Here is a 10,338-nt window from a genome sequence, read left to right on the forward strand (position 1 = left end):
TGGGGGGTGTTTGAGAGGACGGAGGTCCTGGGTGTAGCAGGGGTTGGGGTTTGAGGAAGGCCTCGAGAGGAGGCCCTAGCAGTGCAGGGGAGGCGTTTAGGGTTCAGAGGGGGTTTAGGAGGAAGCCCTGAGTGCGTACGAGGGCCCTGAGGCAAAGCTGTAGCGGTGTCTAGAGAGTTTTTAAGGAAGGCATTAGGAGGAAGCTCTGGGTGTGCATGAGGGCCTTGAGAAATGCTTTGGGTAGAAGCCCCGGGGGTTAATGGGGGGCTGGAGGAAGGGTTTGAGGGGTGGATGTTTGGGGGGGAGGCCTTGGGGCAGAGGCCCTGGGTGTATAAGGAGAGAGGCTGAGGAAGGCCTTGGGGGAGACCCAGGGGATGCAAGGTAAGAGGGTTGAGGAAGGCTTTGGGAGAGGCCCTGGGGGGGGGGAGGGGAGGAGTTCAGTCCTATGGAGGAACCTGGAGGAAGCCCTGGGGGCGTACGTGTTTTTGGGAGGTGGCYTTGGAGGTAGGCGCAGTATCAGGCTGGAAGGCAGTGGCAGAGGGTGTTTCCTAGGGGCAAAGTCCTGGGATGGGCTATGAGGGGGGGAGCTGGCTTTGGGACAGTGGATTTGGAGCAGGGAGGGCCCTGGGTGAGGCAGGCAGCCCTGGAGAGTGCCCAAGTAGCGTGAATACCCTGCCGGTGTCTGGGGGGAGGCTCTGGGGGTGTATTTGGGGGTGGGAAGCCTTTGCAGCGGAGGAGGCCCTGGGGAGAGGGTGTGTTGTAAGGATTAGTCCCTCCATTGCGGGGAGAGTTTGGGGGGGAGAGGTTGGCCCTACGGGGGAGAGTTGAGGGAGGCCCTGAGGATATGGGTGGGGGGCTGCATCAGGGTTGTAACTGCTGGGTGTCTGCAGGGATGATCCCCCGTAGCGGGAGGCCCTGGACGTTTGTGTGTGGGGAGGACCTTTGGGGCAAGTGGGGTGACATGCTGTGGGGGGAAGGAGAGGCCCTGGGGTGTCTGGGGTAGGTCCGGTCTCTTGGGGAAGCCCTTGGGATGGATGATGGGGGGCAGGGATGCGGGAGAGGGCTCTCCAGCGTGTGGAGGAGSGGTTTGGGATGGTGATTTTGAGCATGGAAAGAGTGGGATGAGGCAGAAAGGAGAGGAGGAGGGGAGGCCCTCATTCTGTGGAGCTTCCCTCCGGGTGGGATTTGYGGGGACCTTGCTGTACGCACGTGGGAAAGAGCCGCGGCAGTGGAAAGGGCTTGGACCCTCAGTGTCCATGTTTGTACTGATGGGATGTGGGGCAGCCTGACTGCAGGTGGGGATGGCGTTAAGCTGGTAGACTTTGGCATGTCTTACATGCTTGTTTGGGGTGGGGTGTGGGGGGGTGATATCCTAGCAGGCCGGAGCTGGCCACCGGTGCCGTGGACCGATCTCTGGATACGAGAGCGTGGTGTTGGCAAGCCAGGGAACGTGCTGCGGGACAGACTGGAGTATGCCGGGTGGGCCGAGGCGTAGGGTCATCTCCAAAGACCGCTCGACTTCGATGCAGCAATGAGTCTTGAATGAGCTACAGAGGTTGGGGGTGTTGCCGGTACGAATGTTCGTAAAGGCTGAGTGGGCTTCTAGCGCTCAGGTGCTGCCTGCGAGGAGAATCGGTGACTTGTGGAGCGAGAAGGGGCTGGGGAGCCTCTGCGTAGAGTCGGTTACGTGCTGGGTCTGCATCTCCCGTCGCGTAGCGGGAGGCAGTAGCTTGGTTCAGAGCGAGCTGGGTGTAAAGGTCTTTTATTTCTGCGCCAAGAAGACCGTACTTAAACAGAGCGGGGAAGGAGCAAAGCTGTCAGTCCTGCGGTAACGTTGCATCAGGAAGCTTGCAGGAGGCGCGTGCGAGCCGAGCGCGTCCGGTTGCGTGCGACTTCGAGGCAGGGCGTCAGCGATGTCGAGCTGTGCGCGCCAGATAAGCGTGTTTCCACCGAGCGACTAACGGGAGAAATTTTGGCCCTGCCGTTCCTATCGTTTGTGCCGCCCGAAACGAGAAGCGGCGCTGGTGAAGGCAGCGGGAGTGTKAGTCCGGGAGCAGGATGGGGAGGGCTCTGCTCGGTTGGGGGTCTGAAGGTTCATGGTTGTGATTTAAAGGCATCCAAATTGCTCCCTTTCAAGTCTGGTAGCTTTGCGGTTGACTCCTTGCGTGCACGTAACTCCCTCGGTTCACCTTTCTCGATCAATGTCTGCTAGTAGTAGTTGTTAGATCCTCCTCAGGTTTCAGACTCTGTTGTGCAACGTGCTGCACGGTCTAAAAAGAATTAGTCCTTTCTTCGTGCGCAGAACCTGTTTTTGGAAGTGTTAACTTTTGTACACAGGAATAAAGATAATACCTTTAAAGATAATACTGTATTTTGGTCGCAGATGTTCTTTTGGGCGCTCTGTGGAGGGAGCCCTAGGTACTGTTTTAGGGACAGGGAAATTCGGGAACGGAGCTGCTAAACGATTTGTCTGTTGAGCGCAGATGTTCATACTACACAACGTGTGGAGATTGTAACCACAGCAGCAATTTGCCTTGCCGGGCTGGAGTATGCTAAGTTGCTATTTTTAGCAGGCGGTTTCCTATACTGTGTTTGAGCACTAAGTATCTAATATTTGCCCCAGTAAAAGTGAGGTAGCAGTAACCAACAGGGTTTTGGTTTTGTGGCCGGGTAAGGTGAGTTTTTTTTCTTTCTTCCTTGACCTGTCTGCCAGTATCRTTTAACGCAACTGCTGCTAATCAATGTTCTGGTTCTTTGCACCAAATGTTTCTTGCGATTTAGAACGGATCTAGAAAAGAGAACTCTGCGTGTGTTCTGCTAGCGACTGCTGGCTTTTAAAATGAGTCAAAGGATTTCCGCGTCAGCAGAAGGGTCTGCGTGGCGTTAGGTGAACTTTCCTACCTTGGCAGAAGCTGCTCCGACAACGGGGGCGATAACGGTTGATCATGGCACGTTATTCCTCCCCCCACCGCCATGCCTCTTGGCTTGTTTTTTTCTGTAGATAACGTGGCAATAAGGTTCCACCTCAAAGCACGGAGCACGATGCTTTCCTTGGCTAAAAGGAGCTGTAAATGCCKCTCGAATGCGGAATAAGTAGTCAGRCTTCCTCAAGTACGGGGCCCTTTTCACATGGATGTGGTTCCACTGTAGGGTTTGTGCGGGTAGGGTCCTGTTCCGAAAGTCAGGGTCAGCTCCCAAAATTGCCAGTAGAGCTAACGTAGGTAACTGTGGACCATCTCTGTTCAGGATTTCTCTTGCTAGATTGGCATCTTTTTTTGCRAAGCTGTCAAAAACGCTAGGCCTGCAGCTAGACTCCATCCCCCCCGAAGATGATGGTGAGAGGCCTGGTGTCAGGGGTGAGGGGAAAGGGCAGGACCTATAACCCCTGTTAAAAGTGCTGGATGGCAAGGGCGAATACGGTAACCGAAGGGAAAGCTGCCGCAGGAATTAAATATTTCTGAGAAGGGAACGCTGCCGAAGGACTAATGGGAACCGTGTTTCTCTTTTGTCAGTGGCAGTCGATCTTCGAAAACCTTCAAACCCAAGAAGAACATTCCCGAAGGCTCCCATCAGTACGAGCTCTTGAAACATGCCGAAGCAACTTTGGGGAGCGGTAACCTTAGACAAGCGGTTATGTTGCCGGAGGGAGAAGACCTTAACGAGTGGATCGCAGTTAACAGTAAGTCCTAAGAAAGGGTAATACAGCTGAGCATGGAGGCGAAGTTAAAAACGCATATATGTTTACACTCCATTTACAGTAYGTCCCAGACGTACTCTAGGTAACCGAGTCAGGGAAGGTCAGGGTAAAAGGAAAGAGGAAGTTTTAGGACGTGTCCTGACAGCACATCAAATAGACGCCGAGCTCAGGAAGCACCAAAAAAAACCCAAGGCAAACCCACTTTGTTGTTTGTTGTTTTTTAAAGGTCAGGCTTTTAAAGGCGATTAGGTTTCTGAATGATTATGTCGGTGTTTAGGTGCAAGTTTTCAGTATCGGCATTTTGAACTGTAGAGCAAGCAGTCAGCGTTGTCGGCTGCAAAAATCACGGCAGCGAACAGCGCGGGTGGGGGGGAATGGAACTGTATTTGCCRTTAAACTCTAGGTTTGCGCTTGCAACTTAGGAGGGTGGCGTTTTATTTCCATTTTCATTTTATTATTGTTGCACGCGGAGTAGAAAATAATGGGTTAGTTCTGACGGTTGAACRATTACAGACAACTTAATTTGCTTTTAGTGATTGTTCTACCTGGCCTTGAACTTTATTTCTTTAGATGTTAAAGGAAAAAGCAGTCTCTGAGCAATGGGAGGCAAAAAGTCAAGCCAGAAAGTCTCAACTTAAAGAGGATCTGTCGTATTCGTGAGGRCTCTCTGAGCGGAGGCATTGTCCAGCCTTTTTTTAAAGGCATCTAGAAGTGGAAGCAGTTATTTGCAAGTTGCGAAAAATGAGAAGCGAGCGCACAGGCTGCTGTTGAGCCCGGAGTCTCTTTTTGTACGTAGGGAGCGGTGTGCTTTGTTATATCGCTGATAGAAACGGTGCGAACTGCTGTAGGGCTGGCGATAGCTTTTTTTCAGGTCTCTGCTCTCGAGTAGCCTTTCAAAAAGAAAGGTCAGGAACTAGAAATAGATTTGTCTTGTATCGAAATGAAAAAATGGGAGGACCTTTTCTGCGGGGCTTTTTTTTGATTTTTCTTCATAAATTGCGTGCTGTTTTACCGCCACGGTGAAGAGAGGTTTCATGCTGTGCAAACAGTGAGCAATCACAAGTCGAAAAACACGATGAAAGCTCACGGAGCGAGTAAAATTCCTAGACTGTCAAAACRTCTCTAAGCGTTCGGCCACGTGACATTGCACGGAAGGGGAACGCTTGTTTGCGCAGAGAGCTTTGCGGCGCGTGCACCCCCCCGTGACGCCGTTCCTCGGGGGCTTTGTCGGCCGAATGAAAACAAAGTAGCGCTACGGCCCGCTCCGCTTTTGCGTTTTGAGTAAACTCGATGCGTTTTCTTTCTAGCGGTGGATTTCTTCAACCAAATCAACATGTTGTATGGGACCATTACGGAATTTTGCACAGAAGCGAGCTGTCCGGTGATGTCTGCTGGACCAAGGTAAGAAGTTTGTCGCGGTCTACAGCCGCAGTATACGTGGGGGGATGTAGGCGTGTGTAGAGCGAAGATAAAAAGAACAGGACGCGTCTGGCCACGTGYGAAGCGTGGAGTACGTTAGGGAGAACGTGCAGTGTCGGTAGCCGTCGGCCGGTCTCGCGTGTTAAACGCGTGGGGATTTTTTCCCTGCTGATCGGTGAACACGTAGGCCTGAATCTCGTCGGGAACCTGAAAAGATTGGTTTAAGATGGTTTGTTTTAAGGAAAAGGATGGGTTAAACCCGATCGGAAGCGTCAGCTATTGCTCCTGAGTGTTACCGTAGCCTCTCAATCTGCCATCTTACGAAACGAATGCTCTGAGAGACCGTAGCGCGCTTTTTAAAGTACGAGCGGTTCTAATCGCCGCTGCTGCCGGTACAGAGGGGAACACAAGATGACGCTGGATAGGCAAATAGTGGGGTCGGATTACCGTATGGCATGCGTAAGGAACGGGTAGCGGAGAAGAGCGAAGCTGGATGCTTGTGCCATCAGGGAGAGCTGAAGCGGGAAAGGAAACCTCGTGGTGATTTGAAGGAATGGTCTGTACGGTAGAGAAGTGCTTTGTGAGTGTTTTTTGGGTCTAAACTTTGCATCGTATCGAGCTGGGTATCATTTGCCCCGTAGGACCAGCCCAAAACGATTTTAGGCCGGCGTGGGCTGTGCGTYGGCACGAAGCCCGTGCCGTCCCGTAGCGGTTTAGGGGCTCTCGTCTCTCGAGTCACGTCGGTGACGCTTGTCACGGGGCCGAGAAGCAGAGGCGCTGGTTTTCAGGGTGCGAGTTTAGATACCCGGTGCGGTGTCCAGGCAATTGCTTTACAGGAGAAGGTCGGGGTGCATTGAAATGAGAAAAAGAACAGGGGTTATGCCTTTGGGGTGCCTGGTTGTTTGTCAGAGTTGTTTTCGGAGGCTGTTTTTATGAATATGCACAAGGAGAGAAAGCATATGACGGCTCTGAGCTAACTTGAGCAAATGGGTGTAGAGTTTCTCCCAAATTTAGCATCGCACGTACGGTGCCAAGCGTTTCCTTGCGGGTAGAAAGTCATTTGTCTACAAACTCTTTTGTCCCTTGAGTTTTGATGCCGTTATCTTGTCGAGTTGAACAGTGTGCTACAGCGGTGTGTCTTGTTAGCGTGGTTGGCGGAGGCTATTTGTCATTTGGGACAGTAATTTGGAGGCTGGCTAATAAAATCATATTTGTAGGGTGCCATGTAAAATCCTGCCCCACTTCTTGAACCGGCAGTAACTAGACCGCGAGGTTCCTGTTTCTATATTTGGGGCCGTTTCCTGTAAAGATTTCCTGTTTAAAGCACACTATTTGTTTTCGCTCGTCGTTGGCCAAGACGCGAGGCAACCGGAACGCGTCGGCCCCCTCCACCCCCCCCGCYGTTGTAGGGTTTCGCAGAAGATCTCTGATAGTTACTGCTTTAGCGTTAKAGTAAACATCTGCCCTGCTTCTGTGGAAGTGTCTGATGGAGGAGCGCGTGTGCGCGTCAGTTTGAAACGGCGGCTTCAAACGCCTTTCGCTAATGGGYGGCCTCGGGGACGGTTGCTTTGGAAAGTCGGTCAGCTCGTGCGTGCGGGCAGTTGCCGCAGAGGCACGTGATGTACGAGTCACGCGGGAGATGCGCAAAATTCCCGGACGGTGTCTGAAAGCCATATGCGGAGCGACTTAGATGGTGCGGAGATGGCCCTGGCGTTCCCCCTTCGACCAGGTTTTCTCTCCTCCTAAGGGCGTTTTGATGTCAAAGTAGGTTGCCGCAAAGCGGAGCGAAGCTTTCGAGGGCTGAACCCCAGCACACGCAGCCAGTCACCGTGTGGCTGTTGCTGTAGTAATTAGAAAGGAGCTGTTAACTGTGACTTTCTTGTTGCGCCTGAGAAGCAGTTAACTCGAACGTGAAAGCGAAGAGCTGCTAATGCCGTTAATGCTGCTCTCTTCTCATCTCAGGAATACTCTGTTTGCGGCGTCATTCCTGCCCGAGGTGAGAAGGAAGGAGCGGGGCCGGAAAAACGCGCGTCTCAGAGCAAAGAATGTATTTTCCTTCCCTCTCCCCGCAGGTACGAGTACCACTGGGCAGACGGCACCAACATAAAGAAGCCAATTAAGTGCTCGGCTCCGAAGTACATTGATTACTTGATGACGTGGGTTCAGGACCAGCTGGATGACGAAACTCTCTTTCCTTCGAAGATAGGTAATTGCGGGCGCGTAATGAAAGGCCCCTTCTGGCCGGGGCCGCTCGCTTCCGCGTCACCTACGGATCCAGATCCGGAACGCTTACCCTGTGTGTTTGGTGGGTTTCAGGTGTCCCTTTTCCCAAGAACTTCATGTCGGTGGCCAAGACTATCCTGAAGCGGCTCTTCCGCGTGTACGCCCACATTTACCACCAGCACTTTGATTCCGTCATGCGGCTGCAGGAGGAGGCGCATCTCAACACCTCCTTCAAGCACTTCATCTTCTTCGTGCAGGTGAGTCGCGGAACGCGGCCGGTCGCCTGCCTCCGCTTGGTACTTGTATTTCTTTTTTCAGGGATTCAGGTTTTAAGAGCCTCCTTGCTCTTTGAGAAGCCCAGACTGCGGTTAAGATGCTTTTTTGTGATGGAAGACGGACCCAGCTCCCCCCCCACGGGACCTGCACAGTCGGGCTATTCTTTTTGTAGGCTGCACAACTGAGTTGGCTGYGACTGCTTGAATTTTCCTCTTTGGTTATGGTTGATGGCCTGTAGGAAAGGAACCAAAGCCAAAAAGCKTAGCGGCGAACACTGAAGAGTACGGTGCTTCTCGGCGATGCTCTAAAGAAGTTTGCTTTGCCTGAAACGCTTGGCTTTGCCCCAAAAGAAATGAGCAAGGTGGTTTCCGCTGCTGCAGTAACATCTGGTGCTTCTCAGAGGAATCGGAGCGTCCCCAACAGGCGCGCGTTTATGCGGACGTTCCCTGTTGAAACGTGCGTTTTGGCCGGGCTTGAAGTCGCATGTTTTCCAGCAGCTCTTTACAAGGTACCTTTGTTTTGTTTTGTTTTGTTTTTTCCCCTGCCAGGAATTCAACTTGATCGACAGGCGGGAGTTGGCTCCTCTGCAGGAACTGATTGAAAAGCTGGGCTCGAAAGACAGATAAACTTTCCCGGGCGGATGCGTTTGGTCGCAGCCGCTCCTTTTCGCTTCGTACGCCAGCCACTTTTCCGCTTCGCCTTCAGCGATGTGAACAGCGAGAAGCCRGACGGCGCTCCGCTGAGCCTAGCTCGCGTCTCGGAGGCCTTTGGCGAAATGTCGCTAACAATCTGCAGCCTGGATGAGGGCAGCGCTCCCCACGGCTCTGTAACTTGCTGGGGTGACTCTAGCACTATTTAGTCCATTTTCTAAGCTAAGGTTAATGCAGTCTGGTCTAGAAAAGGGACTGAATGTGTGAGTTTGCAGCTCTTTCTTCCCCAGCCAAGTCCTGAAATACATGCTGCGATCACATGCAACAGGCTGCTGCCTTGAGGAACAGAAATTGGCTGCAGTTTCCCTCTGGACCTCAGCACAGGTAGCGCCTAAAGAGCGGAGCCAAGTCCAGCGTGGGGAAGAGCTGGCGGCAGCAGAGCTTGATTTTTGAAATGCTTTTTGGATTATAGCAGCACTTTGGATATATGAGCCTTAAAGCCCCTTCCTGGCAGTGGCAGCTTGGAGGGAGCGGGAAAGAAGTGCCTCATGCTAGGGTAATGCTCCCTGTCTAGCAAGATGGGGCCTCCAGCAGTAGCAGCTTTTCTAGATGTAAACTAAACTATATTTTTGGGGAGGGGGGCAGGGTACAACACCCCCCCCCCTTTGAAAAGGGCAATAAAGTTTCTCCTTCCTGCTTCTTTGGTATGCTTTATTCCCCCCCCCACCCTTGCTTGAAGCTGTGCTCCCTGGCCCCCCCGGCTCAAAAAACGCCCCAAAAGCAAACACAGCACTTGGGAAACTTTTCAGAAGTAGGAGTCCCCCTGCAGCAGCCAGCACCATGCATGGACACACACACAGACTGGCCCTAGGCCACAGCAGCATCTTTATTGAGGTCACACCACCCCAGTTGCACAAGCACTTTGGAGGAAGCTCTTCCTTGCACACCCCCCCATCCAGCTGAGCCCTCCGCCAGCCTCAAGGCTTGGGAGTGGAGGTGAAGATCCGCAGTCCGTGCATGCCCTTGATCTCCTCGCACAGCGCCTGCGAGCAAGAACAGAAAGGCACCAGGTTAGAGAGCCCAAGGGTAGACCTGGCCTCCCAGCCAAGAAAAGCACCAGGTTAGAGCACCCCAATGGGTAGACCAGGCCTCCCAGCCAAGAAACTGCTTTCAAGGAAGCAAAGTCCCACAGACACCACTCATCCACACCCACTAAAAGTCCCACAACCACTTTTTCTAAAGCATTCTCTAATTTTGAGAAAAAGGACTAGCCCCACAAGCAAGCAGAAGGCACCACGCTAAGTGTGACAACACTGAAGCACTGTACCTGACCACCAAGCCAAGCACCAAGTGAAACAAGTGTTTGTGCATGCACACACAGCCTCCAGTGCAAAGCTGCCACCCCCCCCCAGTTTCCCCCCACCTGGTTAACCATTTGGTGCTGCTGCACTGTCCGCTTCTCTTTAAAGTCCTCTGATTCTATATGGATTTCATACATGGCCCCACAGCCACCTGGGAAGGAAAAATAAGAGCCATTCAGTGCATGGGTCAAACCAAACGCAACCCGCCCTCCCCGTGCAGAGCCACCCTGTTTCTTTGGGGAGTGCTGCAGCTGCTGCACACACTAAGCACCCACATTTATCTTGGCATTAACTGCACCCCCTTTTCCCAGGACGGGGGGTAACAGTGCAACCAGTGGGAAGCTAAGTTGCAAAAGACAACTCTCCCTCACAAAGTGCATGGCCTGGTTGCAGGGGGGAGAGAAGGAGACGGGGAAAGCAAAGAGGAGAAGGGAAAAAGCAAACAGAGAAGGAGGAGAAGGGGTAAAGCAGAGAGAGAAGGGGAGAAGGAAAAGCAAAGAGGGAGAGGGAAAGAGAGAAGAAGAAGGGAAAAGCAAAGAGGAGGAAGAGGAGAAGGGAAGCAAAGAGAGAGGAGGAGAAGAGGGGAAAAGCAAAGACAGAGAAGGGGAAGAAAGCAAGAGAGGAGAAGAAAGCAAGACAGGAGAAGAAGAGGGGGAAAGAGGGAGAGGGGAAGAAGGAAAGGGGAGAGGGGAAGAAGGAAAGGGGAGAGGGG

At 52.7% G+C, this 10,338-nt stretch overlaps 2 protein-coding genes across 3 annotated transcripts in view; one reads left to right on the forward strand and one right to left on the reverse strand.

The window, feature by feature from the left end:
- Positions 1 to 244: 244 nt before the first annotated feature.
- Positions 245 to 8,965, forward strand: MOB1A (MOB kinase activator 1A). Of its 2 annotated transcripts, none has more exons than XM_026085228.1 (6): positions 245 to 381; positions 3,513 to 3,679; positions 5,005 to 5,098; positions 7,189 to 7,322; positions 7,433 to 7,596; positions 8,164 to 8,965. In XM_026085228.1, exons 1-6 carry the CDS (start codon positions 260 to 262, stop codon positions 8,239 to 8,241), a joined length of 759 nt encoding a protein of 252 aa, XP_025941013.1. In that variant the 5' UTR covers positions 245 to 259; the 3' UTR covers positions 8,242 to 8,965. The 2 variants fall into 2 exon arrangements, with proteins under 2 accessions (XP_025941013.1, XP_025941015.1); XM_026085230.1 differs by lacking the exon at positions 245 to 381 and adding an exon at positions 1,528 to 1,571.
- A 155-nt stretch (positions 8,966 to 9,120) lies between these two features.
- Positions 9,121 to 10,338, reverse strand: part of BOLA3 (bolA family member 3) — a gene marked incomplete at its 5' end in the record, with an annotated part of 2,863 nt that continues 1,645 nt past the window's right edge. Inside the window, 2 exons of the mRNA XM_026085280.1 lie at positions 9,121 to 9,308; positions 9,689 to 9,777. Of these exons, the coding sequence (XP_025941065.1) occupies positions 9,243 to 9,308; positions 9,689 to 9,777 (155 nt within the window). The remainder of the gene's footprint in view (positions 9,309 to 9,688; positions 9,778 to 10,338) is intronic.

The sequence above is a fragment of the Apteryx rowi genome, unplaced genomic scaffold (assembly GCF_003343035.1).
Source record: "Apteryx rowi isolate R43461 unplaced genomic scaffold, aptRow1 scaffold_662, whole genome shotgun sequence".
Lineage (NCBI taxonomy): Eukaryota > Metazoa > Chordata > Aves > Apterygiformes > Apterygidae > Apteryx > Apteryx rowi.

What these genes read in the sequence shown, in the direction of transcription:
- MOB1A (XM_026085228.1), top strand. Translation starts at nt 260, where the DNA reads ATGGGGGGCTGGAGGAAGGGTTTGAGGGGTGGATGTTTGGGGGGGAGG. An exon ending in GGAGACCCAGGGGATGCAAG is followed by an intron (nt 382 to 3,512) that starts GTAAGAGGGTTG and finishes CTCTTTTGTCAG; the next exon opens with TGGCAGTCGATCTTCGAAAA. An exon ending in ACTTCATCTTCTTCGTGCAG is followed by an intron (nt 7,597 to 8,163) that starts GTGAGTCGCGGA and finishes TTCCCCTGCCAG; the next exon opens with GAATTCAACTTGATCGACAG.